Below are 15,971 nucleotides of genomic sequence, written 5' to 3'. Positions count from 1 at the left end.
AGTCTTATATCGCGCATATTCCGTGGGTACAGTTCTAGGCGCTCTGCAGTGATGCCGTGTGAGATGAAATTTTATACGGCCAGTAGATTGCAGCCATTTCGGCGCATATTTACCTTTCACGGCCTATTATTCCAAGTCACACGGGTATAGGTAGACAATTATTAACTGTGCCTAAGCAATTTTGCCAGGAAAGACCCTTTTGTCAATCGTGGGATCTTTAACGTGCACACCCAATGTAGTGTACACGGGGGGAGGTTCGGACACCGAAGAGAGTCTGCACACAAAGGTTGACTCTGTGAAATAAATTTCCGCCGATGACCTGGGATCGAACTCAATATATACAGAGACACTAGTAGACACACACACACTCATAAACACATGTAATAGTGTGTAGGACACGTCACTGGCTTCGCCACACACACACACACACACACACACACACGCTCACGCACACATCACATCGCACGCACACATCATCACATAGAGTTTTGCCCGAAGTCATTGTTAAGGGAAGCAATTAGTGCGTTCTCTTCATTCTGAGTTAGAGAAAAACGCAGTTATTTCCCTTGCATGCACGATCTCGCCCCCAATCACTAGGCCTAGATGCTCCCGTGGTCGCCGGGTTTGCGACCTCCACCAATCTGAGAAAATTGAGTCTAAAAAGAGAGAGACGTCTGAAAACGAGAGTACAATAACTGTGGTTATGAACAAGATATCCGAAAAATGAAGGTCGCAAAAAAGTCTTATATAGGGGGGGGGGGGGGGGGGTCTTTAAAGGGGGTTCCACTGTATTGAATCTAAAACTGGCATGTGTGTTAATGTGCAACATTTCAGCTACAAACAGACTCAACACTCTGCCCACTCAGCGGCCTGGCCGCTGATTATTGGTGTCAGTCACTGTGACAGTAGAAGGATGATCTGATCCCGTGTACAAATCTGGACAGACACGATCTGTTGTGCATGGAGTACTGATATTTTTTATGGGGAAGCCGACTGATATTGATTATTACTGCAGCAAATTGAAAAGCAAAAGCAAATAAACCGGGACTGTATGTTTTCATTTGTATGTTGTCCATCAATGTAATTTAAGGCCATTTGGCCGGAGAAATAAAAGTCCAAATTTATACAGATCAAGTTTGTAAATACTGCTTTGCTTCATTGACTTCATTAAACGGTCACACTGCTGGTGTGGTGTCTTTCTAAACTAAATTGTTGTTTTAAGTGGCACAGTAAGCACGCTCAGATATACATAAAAGATGGTGAAAAAGGGGGAGGGGGGGGGGGACGACGGGTGGTCATTCCGCCGAAGGAACGTTAAAATGGTTCCTGTTTACATGCTGAAGGAACGAACAATGCAGATTACTTGTGTGTTAATTTACGCGCGAGCGCGCGCGTGTATGTGTGTGTGTGTGTGTGTGTGTGAGTGTGTGAGTGTGTGTGTGTATGTTGTGAGTGTATGTGTCAGTATGTGTGAATGTGTTTATGTGTGAATGTGTGTATGTGTGTACGTGTGTGAATGTGTGTATGTGTGTACGTGTGTGTATGTGTGTGTGCCAGTGTGTGTGCGCGGCGTGCGTGTGTGCGTGCTTGTGTGCGTGTGTATGTGCGCGCGCGCGCGCGTGTGTGTGCCGTATTTGGTGCTGCAGGGGAGTAGGAGGAGGGCTGGGAAGTGGAGGGGGAGGGGGGGGGGCGGCCTTTTTTCGTTTTTATGTGCGCGGTATAGTGTTACATACCCAAGAAAGCTCGAGAAAGAAAGAAACAGAAAAAGGCACACTGCGGTAAGGACACTGAGAAACAGGGGGTCGAGTAGACTTGATCGGAGGGGACTGGGGGTGAAAAAAACATGTTGGTCACGTGGAAGGGGTTCGATACACAGGCGGGAAGGCCGGACAACAACAAGCAGTGGCCAGCTAGGCCGGCGTGTGGACTGACAGGACGCCGACTGTTTGTTGTCGCTCTGCGCTGTGTACCGGTGGCAAACATCCGCTAAAAAAAACTAATACCCAGCTCGCCCGCGGTGGTGCAGTGGTTCGCGCCTGTAGTTTACTCGGCCCTGCTCTTTTACTGAGTCTCTCCCATCAAAGGTTCTATCCCCAAACGAAAAACTTTTGGTAAAATCTTAATTGTCCGTGTTTTTGTTTCAGCAAATCATTTTCTGTTCAAAGTATATGTGGCGGTACGCCGTGAGGCTATTTGAAGACAATGTGTTGATGGCTTATCGCACGAGGACCCATCACTCTTCTGTCGGACAATATAGTGAATCGGAAAATTCAAGGCCAAAATTCAGCATGAAAAAAAGAAAGAAAATCGAATAGAAAACGAGGTAATGTTGAACTTTAGCTTGTTAAATTCATAGCTCAGAATCCAGTGCACTTTTTTACTTATTGTTTTTTTTTATACAAGTCCCTGTAATCAAGCCAAAGAACATTTGTCGTGAAATTAATTGACGGATTGAGCTTCAAACTTAAGCATAATTAGTTAATTTGGTCGTTTGATCGACGAAAATGACGAGAAAAGACATATGTGGGGCAACCAAGGGACATCACTTACACGATAGAGTTGCCTCCTCTCCCCACAAATCGAGTTTGTTTGGTTCTAAAACGCATGTAAACGAAATGCAACCATACAGTTCATTCCGTGACTTCAAATGTATCTAAAATGGCGTGTTACAAGAGCAGGTTCTGCAAAATTGGAGGCTTTAACTGCAGTGGATTCTGAGCTATGAATTTGACACGTTAAAGTTCAACATTACCAAAAATGTTTTTAAAAGGCAAAATTTTGATTTTTTTTTCTCGGGCCACTAGAGGTGCACGGTAAACCAAATAATTTAACGGCTGGCAGCTGCGTCTTTGAAACCAAAGATGCTCACGTTTTCTGACGCCATCTTGGTCAACGCCTCGTTTTGGAAACAGCGCCCTGTGAGAGGCAAACGTCACACTTACGGGCACAAGATGGCAAAACCAGACGCGTCTTTTTTCCCTGTGATTTTTCTGTGGATTGTTTTCCTCTGTAGAAATGATAACTGTGGATTGGTAAAAGGTATGAACGAATTTTTTTTCTTTTTTGGGAGGCGTCTTTTTAATTTTTAAAACTTTATTAATATACGTGCAGCAGCGTTAATTCAGTGTATGCGTTGTTTTTTCTCGTCTGCACATTTAGCATTAACATGCTCAAAGCACTTTAATTTTTATCCCACTTTGTACTATAGTACTATTGAACCTTAGGAAAAAAATGAAAACCGCAACTTTAATTTAGGTTGTTTGTGTCACCCAAAAAACAGAGAAGAACCTTTCTTCCGAGCTAATTAGCTCCTTGAAACTTATCCAGCTTAGCTTCTCTTTCTGATTTCTTGTTCATGGACATTAAAAAAAAGAAAGATACTGATCTTATCGAAGTTGCACTACTTTTGCTGCGCCTGTTCAACATCCTTACCCAGGGAGGCAGAGCGCGAATGACAATGTCTTAGAAACATAGTTGACAACAACTTGTAACAATAAGGAAGAGTTATGCGGACGGAGCTTCCTGGCACCCAAGAGAATAAGAATATATGAAATGAAAAAACGATTTTCATCCCATGTGAACGATAGTCAAAAACTATCAAACAATTGCATGTTCATTGTTGTTCGATATCATGCTGGTTACGCTACAGATATAATTATGTATTGCTTGGCAATATTCCCTCACCCCTCATCCCAGCGCCCGGCTTATGTCATAGGCTCTAGGGAACGCGCAAATTGTACAATTACAATGTAGCCGTGTGGCGATTTGACGTACTGTTGTTCCTTTCTCTTGTTAGGCTATCCCAATTATTCCCCTTGACCATGCGTGTATGTGTTTGTTCCGTGGTGTCGTGTATGTCGTTGTTCCGTGATGCGTGTATGTCTTTGTGCGTAGATGCTGCGTTTTAATTGGTTAATCCCTTAACGGATGCGTACGCATTCACCCCCGACAGTGCGAGTTCGGTCAGTCTGACCGATGAGTTCGCTGTGTGTGGATCGGCCTGTATGCTTAAGCCTTGAGACCGGTCACGGTTCTATTTGAAACAGTTCTTTGTGTTGGTGTGACATCTTTTAAAATACAGATAGCCTGTGCTGGATTGTGAGTATCATCTTTGACCTGTGGTTTAATAGCTGATTTATCATCAGCGAGGTGAGTGATTCAGACCGGCGATGTGTTGAACAGTCCCGCCGTAACTTCGTGTGTGTTTAGTTCTTCATTGAGGAGTGAACTGTAAGTAGATGCTGTTTCTTTTGTTTATATTGAATTTTGCTTGCCCCCCCCCCCCACACACACACACAATTGAAAAACCCCAGTTAAGTCAACGATCTTTGATTTGTGTTTTAAATGAAATCCTCCACAAATGACCCTTTCTCGTGTTTGAGTCTCTTTAAAAAAAACTTTATACATGTTTGACGCGCAGCCCAGAAATGACCCTTTTTTGTTTTTGAGTCTTTTAATTTTGTTTTTTTATACAAGACATATTTCGCGTGCAGCCCATCCTCACGAGAAAGACGTCGCAGTGAACCTTGACCACGAGAGTCACGTGTATCTGCACGTGCTGGATGAGCTGCACTACGTCAAGCACCTCCGTCCCGCAGCCTCCAGGAATGACTCCGTCGTCGTCGACATGGATATGGCTCTCATGGCTGTTCATGGGCTGGTGAGCTCTTCGCCGTTTGGACACTTTCTGTGCTGAATTTCAGGGCGCAATCCTTCCCATTTAAACCGTTCGGCTCATCATCTTAGAACAAGATAACAATGAACATGTCTTCACCAGTACCAGAAACACGAAAAATAAAAACACAAGACCGGTTTCGACGTTTGTCTTTGTCAGCTACAAATACAATACCTTCTTTCTCTTTCTGTCGCCTCTCCTTGTTTAGTATTGTATTGCATTTGAAGCTGACAAAGACAAACGTCGAAACCGGTCTTGTGTTTTTATTGTTCCGTGTTTCTGGTACTGGTGAAGACATGTTCATTGTTATCTTGTTCTTCTCACCTACAGTTTCTTGTTCCTATTCATCATCTTAGATCTTCTTCTTCTGCGTTCATCGGCTGGGACTCCCACCTGCACTCATGCTTCTGCACGAGTTGGTTTTTACGTGTATGACTGTTTTTACCCTGCCATTTAGACAGCCATAAGCCGCTTTCGGGGGAATCTTAGATCTGACCAGACTTTGACGGGCGCTGTGGCGTGGTGGTAAGACGTCGGCCTCTTAATCGGAAGGTCGAGGGTTCGAATCCCGGCAGCGGCCGCCTGGCGGGTTAAGTGTGGAGATATTTCCGATCTCCCAGGTCAACTTATGTGCAGACCTGCTAGTGGCTTATCCCCCTTCGTGTGTACACGCAAGCACAAGACCAAGTGCGCACGGAAAAGATCCTGTAACCCATGTCAGAGTTCGGTGGGTTATAGAAACACGAAAATACCCAGCATGCTTCCTCCGAAAGCGGCGTATGGCTGCCTTAATGGCGGGGTAAAAACGGTCATACACGTAAAATTCCACTCGTGCAAAAACACGAGTGTACGTGGGAGTTTCAGCACACGAACGCAGAAGAAGAAGACCAGACTTTTACAGGGAAAAAGACCACCCCTCGACTTGAACACATACCACAAATCAACACTCTGGATGTTTTCGGTGCAGAATGGGATTTTTTTTGTATGAGTTAATTTCTTGAAAGGCAGTAGTGTCAATCTGCAACATTAAATTTTCAAAAACTTTCCACTCTGCATCGGAAGCATTGAGGATGTTAATTTTCGGTATGTATCCAAGTGGAGTAATGGCCTTACTCCATAGCAACAGTTCAGACTGCAACAGAGTCATCACCAATAAACATGTCTAATACTCAGTATTATAATAGCTTTCTGTCCTTGGTTGGGAACGTCAGCGATTTTGGGCCATGAATAAAGAGTACTGAGATGAAGAATTCTGCAGAAAAATAATCGATGTTTTGTTGTAATAAAGATCAATCTCATTGAGTCCTTCTTCTGCTTTGAAGTGAGTAAGAAGTTGCATTGTCTATTGTATTGTCTTAGATAGTATATGACCAACGCAACAACGAGTAATCTTTCATATTTGCTTTGCGTGTTTCAGGACACATCTACTGGCATATTGGAAACGACACTCAGACTGAGTATGGTAAGTTATATCCAGTCAATAATTTGCAATCATTATTCTCTGTATTACAATAACAAAATAAAATAAGAATTCAAAATATGGAGATTGGAACAGAGAAGTGTTGAAAGCATTGGGAATTAACATTTTCAAAAAAGATTTGACATTGACATTTGCTCATGTTTATTCCGTACACTCTTGAGACGAAATCAAAGGTTACACCTGAAATCCTAAACGATGTGACATTTACGAAGACGAGGGTAACCACCCCCACCCCCCTTCTTTCTCTCTCTCTCTCTCTCCCTCTCTCTCTCTCTCTCTCTCTCTCTCTCTCTGAAACTCGCACGCACGCAAGCACCTATACGCACGCACATGCACGCACATACACACGCACGCACTCACGCTCACACACACACGCACACATACAAATAAACACACACACCAACGCACGCACGCACACATACACACACACACATACACACACACACACACACACACACTTGTCAAACTTATCATGTGATCCACCGTATTAGAGTACCTGGAGCCACACTGCCAATGGAACGACGAATGTAGAATATTCGAAGGGCCATTTCTTGTATAAGGGATAGGTTGGAACGTTGGGTTTTGCAAACAAATTGTTATACGGCTATTGAAATGAAGTTCAGTTTCATCCCCTCCCTCTCTCTCTCTCTCTCTCTCCTCTCTCTCTCTCTCTCTCTCTCTCTCTCTCTCTCTCTCTCTTCTCTTTCTCTTTCTCTCTCTCTCTCTCTCTCTCTCTCTCTCTCTCTCTTTATCTCTCTCTTTTTCTCTCCCTGTTTTTGTGTCATGCGGATTGTTTTGTCAATGCAAAGCACAGAGACAGATCAGTGCAGGAACAGTAACAACAACGGAATAAAAGTATAGAAGACTGTTGAAATGGCATGTTATCAGCGTTGTCCAGTGTAAAGTATACTGAACGACTGTTGTGCAACAGAAACCGTAGAACAACACTTTGTCAGGAAACTAAGTACAAATACACACTTACCTACTTGCAAAAACGAGTCCGTAAAAACACACCCAGGCGACTCTTCTGTTGATGTTTAACGTGACATCTATATAATAGTAGTAAGGATCTCCTTACTACTTATAATGCTCTTCGTTATTTCTGTATTTCTTTATTTGCTAATTTGTACGTACAGCCGAACCTGCCCTGGCGGCCACCTCTTGATAACGACAACCTGCCCATGACGACCACACTCAAGAACCCAATTTCTGTATTTCTTTATTTGTATGTACTGGCGGCCACCTCTTGATAACGACCACCTGTCCACTACAAACACACCAAAGAAACCACGATGTGGTTCTGTCCTATATATTCCCTTTTTTGTTACGGATGTAAGGATCACTTTTAGCCTTTCTTTTGAGTGGTCGTAATAGGTTCGATTGTACTTAGCTTGTGTATAGAGCATGATACGCTTTTCAATCACACAGCAATGGCAGGACCCGCGCTTGATGTGGAACGCCTCAGCGTATGGAGGGGTGAAGGAACTCAGCGTGCCTGTCGACAGTCTCTGGTCCCCCAACCTCAACCTCTTCAGCACGTGAGTCTTATTGTCTTTGATAATGTTGAACTTTAGCAATGTAAATTCATAGCTCACAATCCAGTGGAATTATTGACTTTTTAAAAATTTTTAAAGTACCTTTAATAAAACTAAAGAATATTTCTCGTGAAATGAATTGACATATTGAGCTCCAAAATTAAGCATACTTAATTAATTTGTGTACATTTTCGTGGATTTTGAGCTATGAATTTACAACGCTAAAGTTCAACTTTACCTTTCGCTCCACTGATCAAAACAATCGGCAAGCCAGCAAGCGAGCAATATCCACGATTCCAATATTGGTAGAACAGGCCATTAAAGTTCAACATTAAAGTTCAACCGATGTTTATGGGTTATTCAGTCACTTGGTCAGTTACCCAGCAAACATGCTGGTCCGTCATATTGTCGTCTGTACATTTTTTAAGGTCCGTCTACAGGACGACACCCGGTCATTTATCTGTAAATGCACGACTTTACCAGTTGAAAAGCTCAACAGAATTCAGAACATGCACAAGATTGGTAATACATGCGTTTCCGGCGATTAGTAGAGTCGGGTTTAGGCTACTTTCCCGTGGACGGAATTCTAAGAGGACACTATGCAGAGAAATTTAAGTTTTACGCCCTCACGGCAAAAGCTATTACGGGGCATGTGAGAAAGACACTATGCTCCTGACTCGGTGTAAGCCAACTATGATATTTTTTACTGGCCCTGCGTGGTTAATCTGCGTCGTTTCCTGTTTAGTCAGGGTTACACATGCACTACGACTTTATTTGAACTTCTTTTTCCCTCAAGATCTCTTGTTCGTTGAAACAGTTATAACTTTTTTTCCGCAGTGCTCAGGGAACCTACAAACTGCTGAACGGGAAGCACGCCAGACTTCAAGATGACGGTGTGGTCACGTGGTTGTGTGACGTCATGCTGCGTTCCCTGTGTCCTGTGGACCTGTCCAAATTCCCCTTCGACGCGCAAACCTGTGTCCTTACTCTGGAGTCGGGGACTGCCCTGGACGAGTCCATTCACGTTCATATCTCCCAGTCACCCCCGCAGTCTCTAATGGGCTCGACCAAAGGTCACGTGGACACCAGCATGGCGGGAGAATGGATGCTACTTGGAGACGAGGTGAGCGTTGACTCTTTTTCTTGGTTGATATATATTGATTGGTTGATTGGATTATTGATTAATTAATTCAGTGATTCATTGTTGCAATCCAAAGGCTCTAACTAACTTCGCGACATTCTTACATAAAGACATATATATGAGGCAAAAGTCATGCATGCGTTGGCAATTCTTAAACAGCGATTGACTACAGTATGGTCCAATAATTGCTCCATATTTAGATCGAAAGGGTCGTCGATCTTGGCCAAGGAAAGGCGATGGTCTCGTTTTGTGTCACTTCTTCGAAGAGAACAGCGTATGTAGCTAAAGTATGGTCATCGGGAATTACTCCAAGCGACCACAAGCTGGATTTTATACTGAGTTCACAGAAACCGATCTGACCAACAACAATAATAAATAAATAGACAAAGAAACAAAGAAGGAAATAAAATAAACACCAGAAAGACAGACAGACAGACAGACAGACAGACAGACAGGCAGGCAGGCAGGCAGGCAGGCGGACAGACAGACAGACAGACAGACAGGCAGGCAGGCAGGCAGGCAGGCAGGCAGGCAGACAGACAGGCAGACAGACAGACAGACAGATATACAGATACATAGATAGAAAAAGAAAAGAAAAGAAAAAGAAAGAACAAAACCAGGCAGATAGATAATTAAGATAAGATATAATTAAATAAATAAATAGATAAATAAATAAGGATAATAAATAAGATAAATAAAGAAATAAAGAAAATAAAGAACAAATGAAATAGATAAATAAATAAATAAATAGAAACAAGTCGCGTAAGGCGAAATTACTACATTTAGTCAAGCTGTGGAACTCACAGAATGAAACTGAACGCACTGCATTTTTTCACAATGACCGTAGTCCGCCGCTTGTGCAAAACGGAGTGAAACTGACGAGCCTGTTCAGCGCGGTAGTGGTTTCGCTGTGCTGCATAGCACGCTTTTCTGTACCTCTCTTCGTTTTAACTTTCTGAGCGTGTTTTTAATCCAAACATATCATATCTATATGTTTTTGGAATCAGGAACCGACAAGGAATAAGATGAAATTGTTTTTAAATCGATTTCGGAAATTTAATTTTGATCATAATTTTTATATTTTTAATTTTCAGAGCTTGTTTTTAATCCAAATATAACATATTTATATGTTTTTGGAATCAGGAAATGATGTAGAATAAGATGAACGTAAATTTGGATCGTTTTATATAAAAAAAGAATTATTACAATTTTCAGATTTTTGATGACCAAAGTCATTAATAAATTTTTAAGCCACGAAGCTGAAATGCAATACCGAAGTCCGGCCTTCGTCGAAGATTGCTTTACAAAAATTTCAATCAATTTGATTGAAAAATGAGGGTGTGACAGTGCCGCCTCAACTTTTACAAAAAGCCGGATATGACGTCATCAAAGGTATTTATCGAAAAAATGAAAAAAAAATGTCCGGGGATATCATTCCCAGGAACTCTCATGTCAAATTTCATAAAGATCGGTCCAGTAGTTTGGTCTGAATCGCTCTACACACACACGCACAGACAGACAGACACACACACATACACCACGACCCTCGTCTCGATTCCCCCTCTATGTTAAAACATTTAGTCAAAACTTGACTAATTTATGTAAAAAGCATAAACCCATTAAAACCCATGTCTTTATTCCCCACAGCTGAGCGTGTCCCCCTCCAAGCACAGCGTGGAGCTACAAGTACGCCTGGGCAGGAAGTCCCAACTGTACCAGTGTCTGGTGGTGGGTCCCGTCGTCCTGCTGGCTCTGCTGGTGCCCTGTGTCTTCCTCCTGCCTGCTGACTCCACGGCAAAGATCACGCTGGGTGAGAACCTCTTGGCTGATGGAATGTCATGGCTTCCGTTCGTACATTATTTGGTCGCAAAAATATTCGTCTCAAAAATGTACAACGCAATGCACGTCGTGGTGCTGTCCCTTTCTCCATGTTCAAACCGCAGAATGCACGGCAGAAGGTCGCTTTAGCTGCTGGTCATATAACTATATTGCTGTTCTGATAATGTGGTTGGGGGGGGGGGGGGGGTTGGGAGTTGAGTTGGATAGTCTCACACAGCCCTATTTCGGTGATAATTCCATATTGTTACGCTGAAAACCCAATAGCTGTTAATAATACGGATCACAGGGCAGTTACCAAAGAAAGAAGATCATGTGCCGTCTGGCCTTCGATTCTAAGTCACCTGATACATGACCGGTCCTTCTTGAATGATATGCCAATATTTTGTAAGGAGAATAATTTTTAAATCCGCATGGTCAACATTTTACAGCTGGATTAATTTGATGATCGGGCAAGTATGTCAACATTGACAGGAACGATTCTGTGCATTGCGCTAACAGTGAGTTTTTGTGTGGATTGTGTTTGTGCAGGTGGCCTTCTGCAGGTGTCCATCTGTATCTGCCTGAGGACGTTGTGCGACATGCTGCACCACAACCATGGATCCGTGCCCAGCATTGGTAGGTACACCTCATTGACATTGACATGCAACACGCGCATACAATGATGCATTGGAAGGACGTTAGATTGATCTCCCTGCCTACAATCAGAACTACTGGATACAATAAACAAACAAACAAACAAACAAACAAACAAACAAACAAACAAACAAACAAGCAAAAACAAGCAAAACAAAACAAAGCAGAAACTCAGCTGCATCAGCAACCAAATGTTCAGATGTGTCGATGGCAGCTAGGAGAAACGGCTGTGCCTGGATTGTTGCCACAGTATAGTGGATGAAAGGACACCGGCTGTGCTACCAGTGAAATTAAGTGTCCCTATATTGCCGGTGGCCTCTCGTCCGTGCCATTTTTTTTCTAGTCTGGATAAAGGGCAACGGAACAACATAAGGTGTTTTTCTTTATTAGCAGAGGTCCTTTAGTCGGAGGGGCCTCACATCGCTGGTACCAATGTCAGTGCAGACTAAAAGACTGAGCGACGTGCCGACCAACTGACTGACTGACTGACTTACTTACTGCCTGATCATCGGGCTTCATTGCCTAACATGCTTTATAATGCTCAAGTCTTAATGTAGCGGGATACAGTAGGACATTACACAAAATGCTTTTGATCTCATATCAGTGAAGAAGATATACTATGGAACATTCATTATAAAGAGCAAACTCTTGTGACGAATCTATATTCCGGTACATTCAGGAACAGTCAATTATACCCATACTTTTTAACATTGCAGCTTCATTCAGCATTGCATTATGCGTTTCAGTTGTATTCATCATCACCGTTACATTTTGCATTGCAGCGATATTCAGCATTGCAAGTCTGGCTCTAACCAGTATCAGTATCGTGATGGCGGCCTTTGTCATGTCCCTAGCCAGCAGAGGCTACACCGCCAAACCGGTACCGGCATGGCTCTCCACGGTGAGTATGCTTTGGTCTTGACAGGTCATTCAAATTTGTCAAAAACCGTAACTTTGCCTAGTCGTACAGTATATTTTGGACAACAACAAGTATTCATGTCTTCGACCTCGGTGAGCTTTATATTTCTTGTACTTGCCTAAAGCCGAATTAAAATATAAGCGACTCTCAAGTTCTTGGTGGAACTAGCTCTTGGCCAATAAAATCAGGTCATCAAATTCGGGCTGTCCAAGTGCAGAAAAGTAGTGTAGACATCGGAGCTAGCCGACATCATGGATTTGTTCCCTAAGATTTTCAAGTTTGGGGCGGAACTTGACCTGAACATCAACGTCTAATTTACAATGCTTTCCCGAGGCTGTTTAGTCAAGGACAAACTCCGCCGTAAACAGCAACAATGATCGAATTCTATCTTGCCTTCTCGTTCCACCCAAGAAAGTTTTAATTGTGCAAAATTGACTCCGATCCCTCCACACTTAACAAGAAGCTTTCGTGTCGTTATTGTGCGGCTCAGTCTAATACTTGAACGTCTGATCGTCCAAAGCTCTTGCTGACGTCCATTTACAGTGTTTAGATTTTTAAAAAGCGTGATCCTTATTTCAGACGTTCTTGGGTCGTTGCGGACTGCGTCGCTGGCTGTGCATGGACCAGTACCTGCCAGTGGAACGCCAGCCGCCATTTGCAACGCTGAAAAACGGAACCGACAACAGCGTGGAAGCCGACGCAGACGCCGCTTCTCTCAAGGGAAGCGACTCGTCCGACGCCAAGGAACTGACGCGCAGTCTTAGGTTGATGCTCGGCCGTTACTCGGCGGAGCAGTTGGTGCAGCAAGGGGGTGGGGAGTGGCCGGAGATCGCTCGTGTGGTGGATCGTCTGCTTTTTGTCGTCTTCGTCATCCTCTTCATGCTGACGTCCATCTCACTGCTGAGTTAGGAAGATTGGTCAAGGAATGATAGTGGAAGAGATTTCTTCACGCAGGTTTTTGGTATTATGTGGAACACGTAAAGGAGGCTATTTTTTGGATTGAGGAAATACAACTAATAAAGAATATAATTCGATACTTTTTTGTATTACTGGAATTTCAATTCTAATTATAGATATCATAGAATTTTTTTTAAACAAATTCATTAACTAATTTTCAACGTTCCAAGCTGAAATGGAATCCAAATAGTTCGGACCAAGCCAAATCTTTTTTGATGAAAATTTCTATCATTTGGGTTGAAAATGAGGTCGTCACAGTGCCGCCTCAACTGTTGTTAAAGTAAAGGCCTGCTATGACGTCACCAAAGACATTAATCTTTATAAAAAAAATTAAAAATGGGGAATATCATATGAAAGAACTCACATGTAAAGTTTCATGAAGATATCTCCTGTAGTTTTCCGGTAATCGCTCTGCACACACACACACACACACACACACACACACACACACACACACACACACACACACACACACACACTCACACACACACACACACACACACACACACACACACAGCAATATTACTGAAAAGGAGGACTTGGACATTCAAAGCAAACCTCATTTCATGTAATACCCCTCGGCAATAAACCTGGCTTTTAATAAACACACTCACACACACACACACACACTCACACACACACACTCACACACACACACACACACACACACACACACACACACACACACACACACACACACACACACAAACACACACACTCTTACACACTTACCAGCACCTCTCACTGCCTAATTGCTGTACATTATTGTAGATTTTCTGTTCTTAAAAATAGAGCTGAAAATAAGATATGACCATCTGAATTCTCCACTGCCATTACAGAAGCTCAGCGTGTTGGTGCAAATAGGCAAGCTCGGTTTGTTTGTTTGTTTGTTTGTTTGTTTGCTTAACGCCCAGCCGACCACGAAGGGCCATATCAGGGCGGTGCTGCTTTGACATATAACGTGCGCCACACACAAGACATAGGTCGCAGCAGAGGCTTCATGTCTCACCCAGTCACATTATTCTGACACCGGACCAACCAGTCCTAGCACTAACCCCACAATGCCAGACGCCAGGCGGAGCAGCCACTAGATAGCCAATTTTAAAGTCTTAGGTATGACTCGGCCGGGGTTCGAACCCACGACCTCCCGATCACGAGGCGAACGCCTCACCACTAGGCCAACCGTGCCGGTTAGCTCGGTTTGTAGGAGCTGGAATTGCAAATACAACAAAAGAAAGAGCAAACCTAGTCAATGGTAGACTAGTTATACAATGTTTAGGCATCACAACTGCTTGTAGATTAAAAACACTAGGTTTGTTTATGATACACTAGCCCTAAAAAATAATATGAGCACTTCATCATTTTATATAGATTGAAAACATTGGAAAAGCCCGATATTGCACGCACATTTTACAGTGCATATGTCACATCTGTTTATGCCTACCGACACATCTATTGACAATGTATGTTATGTTTTTGTTTGATGTAAACACATTAGTAGTCATTTAATGATATATTTATCGGTTTGATGGATGATAGCGTGTTGTGAACGCAGAAACAGAGTTTGCTTTCAAGAATATTTTGCATGACTAGCACAATATTGAGAATCAAACAACATGAAAGGTTATTTATTGGAACGTTTGATCGTAGACAAAACAAAACAGCCACTACCACATCTACCGAGTGATCGTTGAAGCCGATCAAACAAATAATGAAGAGATAATGAACAGAAAAAATAGCTTAGTTAAAGCATTGTCTCTTTGATTTCAAAATAGCGAGAGAACCCGATCTTCGACACGTGTATCTTTTCTGTTCTGTGGGTGCACGTGATCAACCAAGGGAGGTAACTTTGCAGAAGTACAGCAGCCAGTTACCTCCCGCAAAATTTCCTCTGTTTGCTGCTTTTTCTTACAAATTACTATCTTCTTTTAAAGTCAAGGCAAAGATAGCTCTTGTCACGACACATTAGTTTGTGAAAGAGTTTTCATTTCTAAACCTTTGCTCGATTTTTAAAAATTTTATTTATATATTCGTAAGATAAAAAGCCAGGTTTATTGCCGAGGGGTATTACATGAAATGAGGTTTGCTTTGAATGTCCAAGTCCTCCTTTTCAGTAATATTGCCGAACCCAAAACTGTGAATTATCTTGTATCGGTTGGGGATATACGTGATTGACATGTGTGACTCAGCAAAAACATACGCGTAAACAGGAGAGTGTTGATTTTGTAAGTCCCTACTTCATCGGCGAGAGACAATTTTTCCCCGTTTGACGTCCGTCCTCTATAGGCCCGTATTTTGCCAGTCTGCATATATAATTTCCAATCAAATCCGAACTGTTTCGTCAAATTTTCACATAAGGAAAAATCAAAACTTTTTCAAGAAATCAAGTGTTTATACATATTCCAAGTCAAGATCACTGGAAAGGGGTGGGGGGCTCTAGACCTTTCTTTTAATTCAGTCACCAGACCTACTGCATGCTATGCACATTCATGCTAGTCGTCGTCAAATATTGCCAAATAACTACTAATATCAGCGCTCTTCATTACATCCCTATAGAATGAGACTTCGTTCCGTGGCTACGTTAACCTGTCTCGAACGGCAGAAATAGTAATGAATCATAAGTGAGGTGTCATTTCCTGACCTGACATATTAGCTTGGTCAATTTTGTATACACACAATACTGAGTTTATTCATTGGGCTCTTGGTAAACGAACTTTAAATGGAAATGGTTTGCACGATTGCTTGCTAATACAGCAAATATAATGCTATATTTGACCGTTTTAAATGACGAC

The 15,971-nt window shown here is 42.5% G+C and overlaps 1 protein-coding gene across 1 annotated transcript; it reads left to right on the top strand.

Moving 5' to 3' along the window:
- The first annotated feature begins 2,936 nt into the window (after positions 1 to 2,936).
- On the top strand, positions 2,937 to 13,684 carry LOC138965845 (neuronal acetylcholine receptor subunit alpha-10-like). Its single transcript, XM_070337943.1, has 9 exons — positions 2,937 to 3,039; positions 4,494 to 4,660; positions 6,093 to 6,137; positions 7,584 to 7,693; positions 8,528 to 8,813; positions 10,479 to 10,641; positions 11,199 to 11,285; positions 12,086 to 12,204; positions 12,802 to 13,684. Exons 1-9 carry the CDS (start codon positions 2,952 to 2,954, stop codon positions 13,129 to 13,131), a joined length of 1,395 nt encoding a protein of 464 aa, XP_070194044.1. The 5' UTR covers positions 2,937 to 2,951; the 3' UTR covers positions 13,132 to 13,684.
- Positions 13,685 to 15,971: the final 2,287 nt, after the last annotated feature.

The sequence above is a fragment of the Littorina saxatilis genome, linkage group LG5 (assembly GCF_037325665.1).
Source record: "Littorina saxatilis isolate snail1 linkage group LG5, US_GU_Lsax_2.0, whole genome shotgun sequence".
Taxonomy (NCBI): Eukaryota; Metazoa; Mollusca; class Gastropoda; order Littorinimorpha; family Littorinidae; genus Littorina; species Littorina saxatilis.
Note: the sequence above shows the minus strand (reverse complement) of the source record. Positions and strands in the feature narration are given on the sequence as shown.

Coding starts and splice junctions, on each gene's coding strand:
- LOC138965845 (XM_070337943.1), top strand. CDS start 2,952: ATGGCAAAACCAGACGCGTCTTTTTTCCCTGTGATTTTTCTGTGGATT. Junction 7,694..8,527: donor AACCTCAACCTCTTCAGCAC/GTGAGTCTTATT, acceptor TTTTTTCCGCAG/TGCTCAGGGAACCTACAAAC. Junction 11,286..12,085: donor TGGATCCGTGCCCAGCATTG/GTAGGTACACCT, acceptor TTTGCATTGCAG/CGATATTCAGCATTGCAAGT.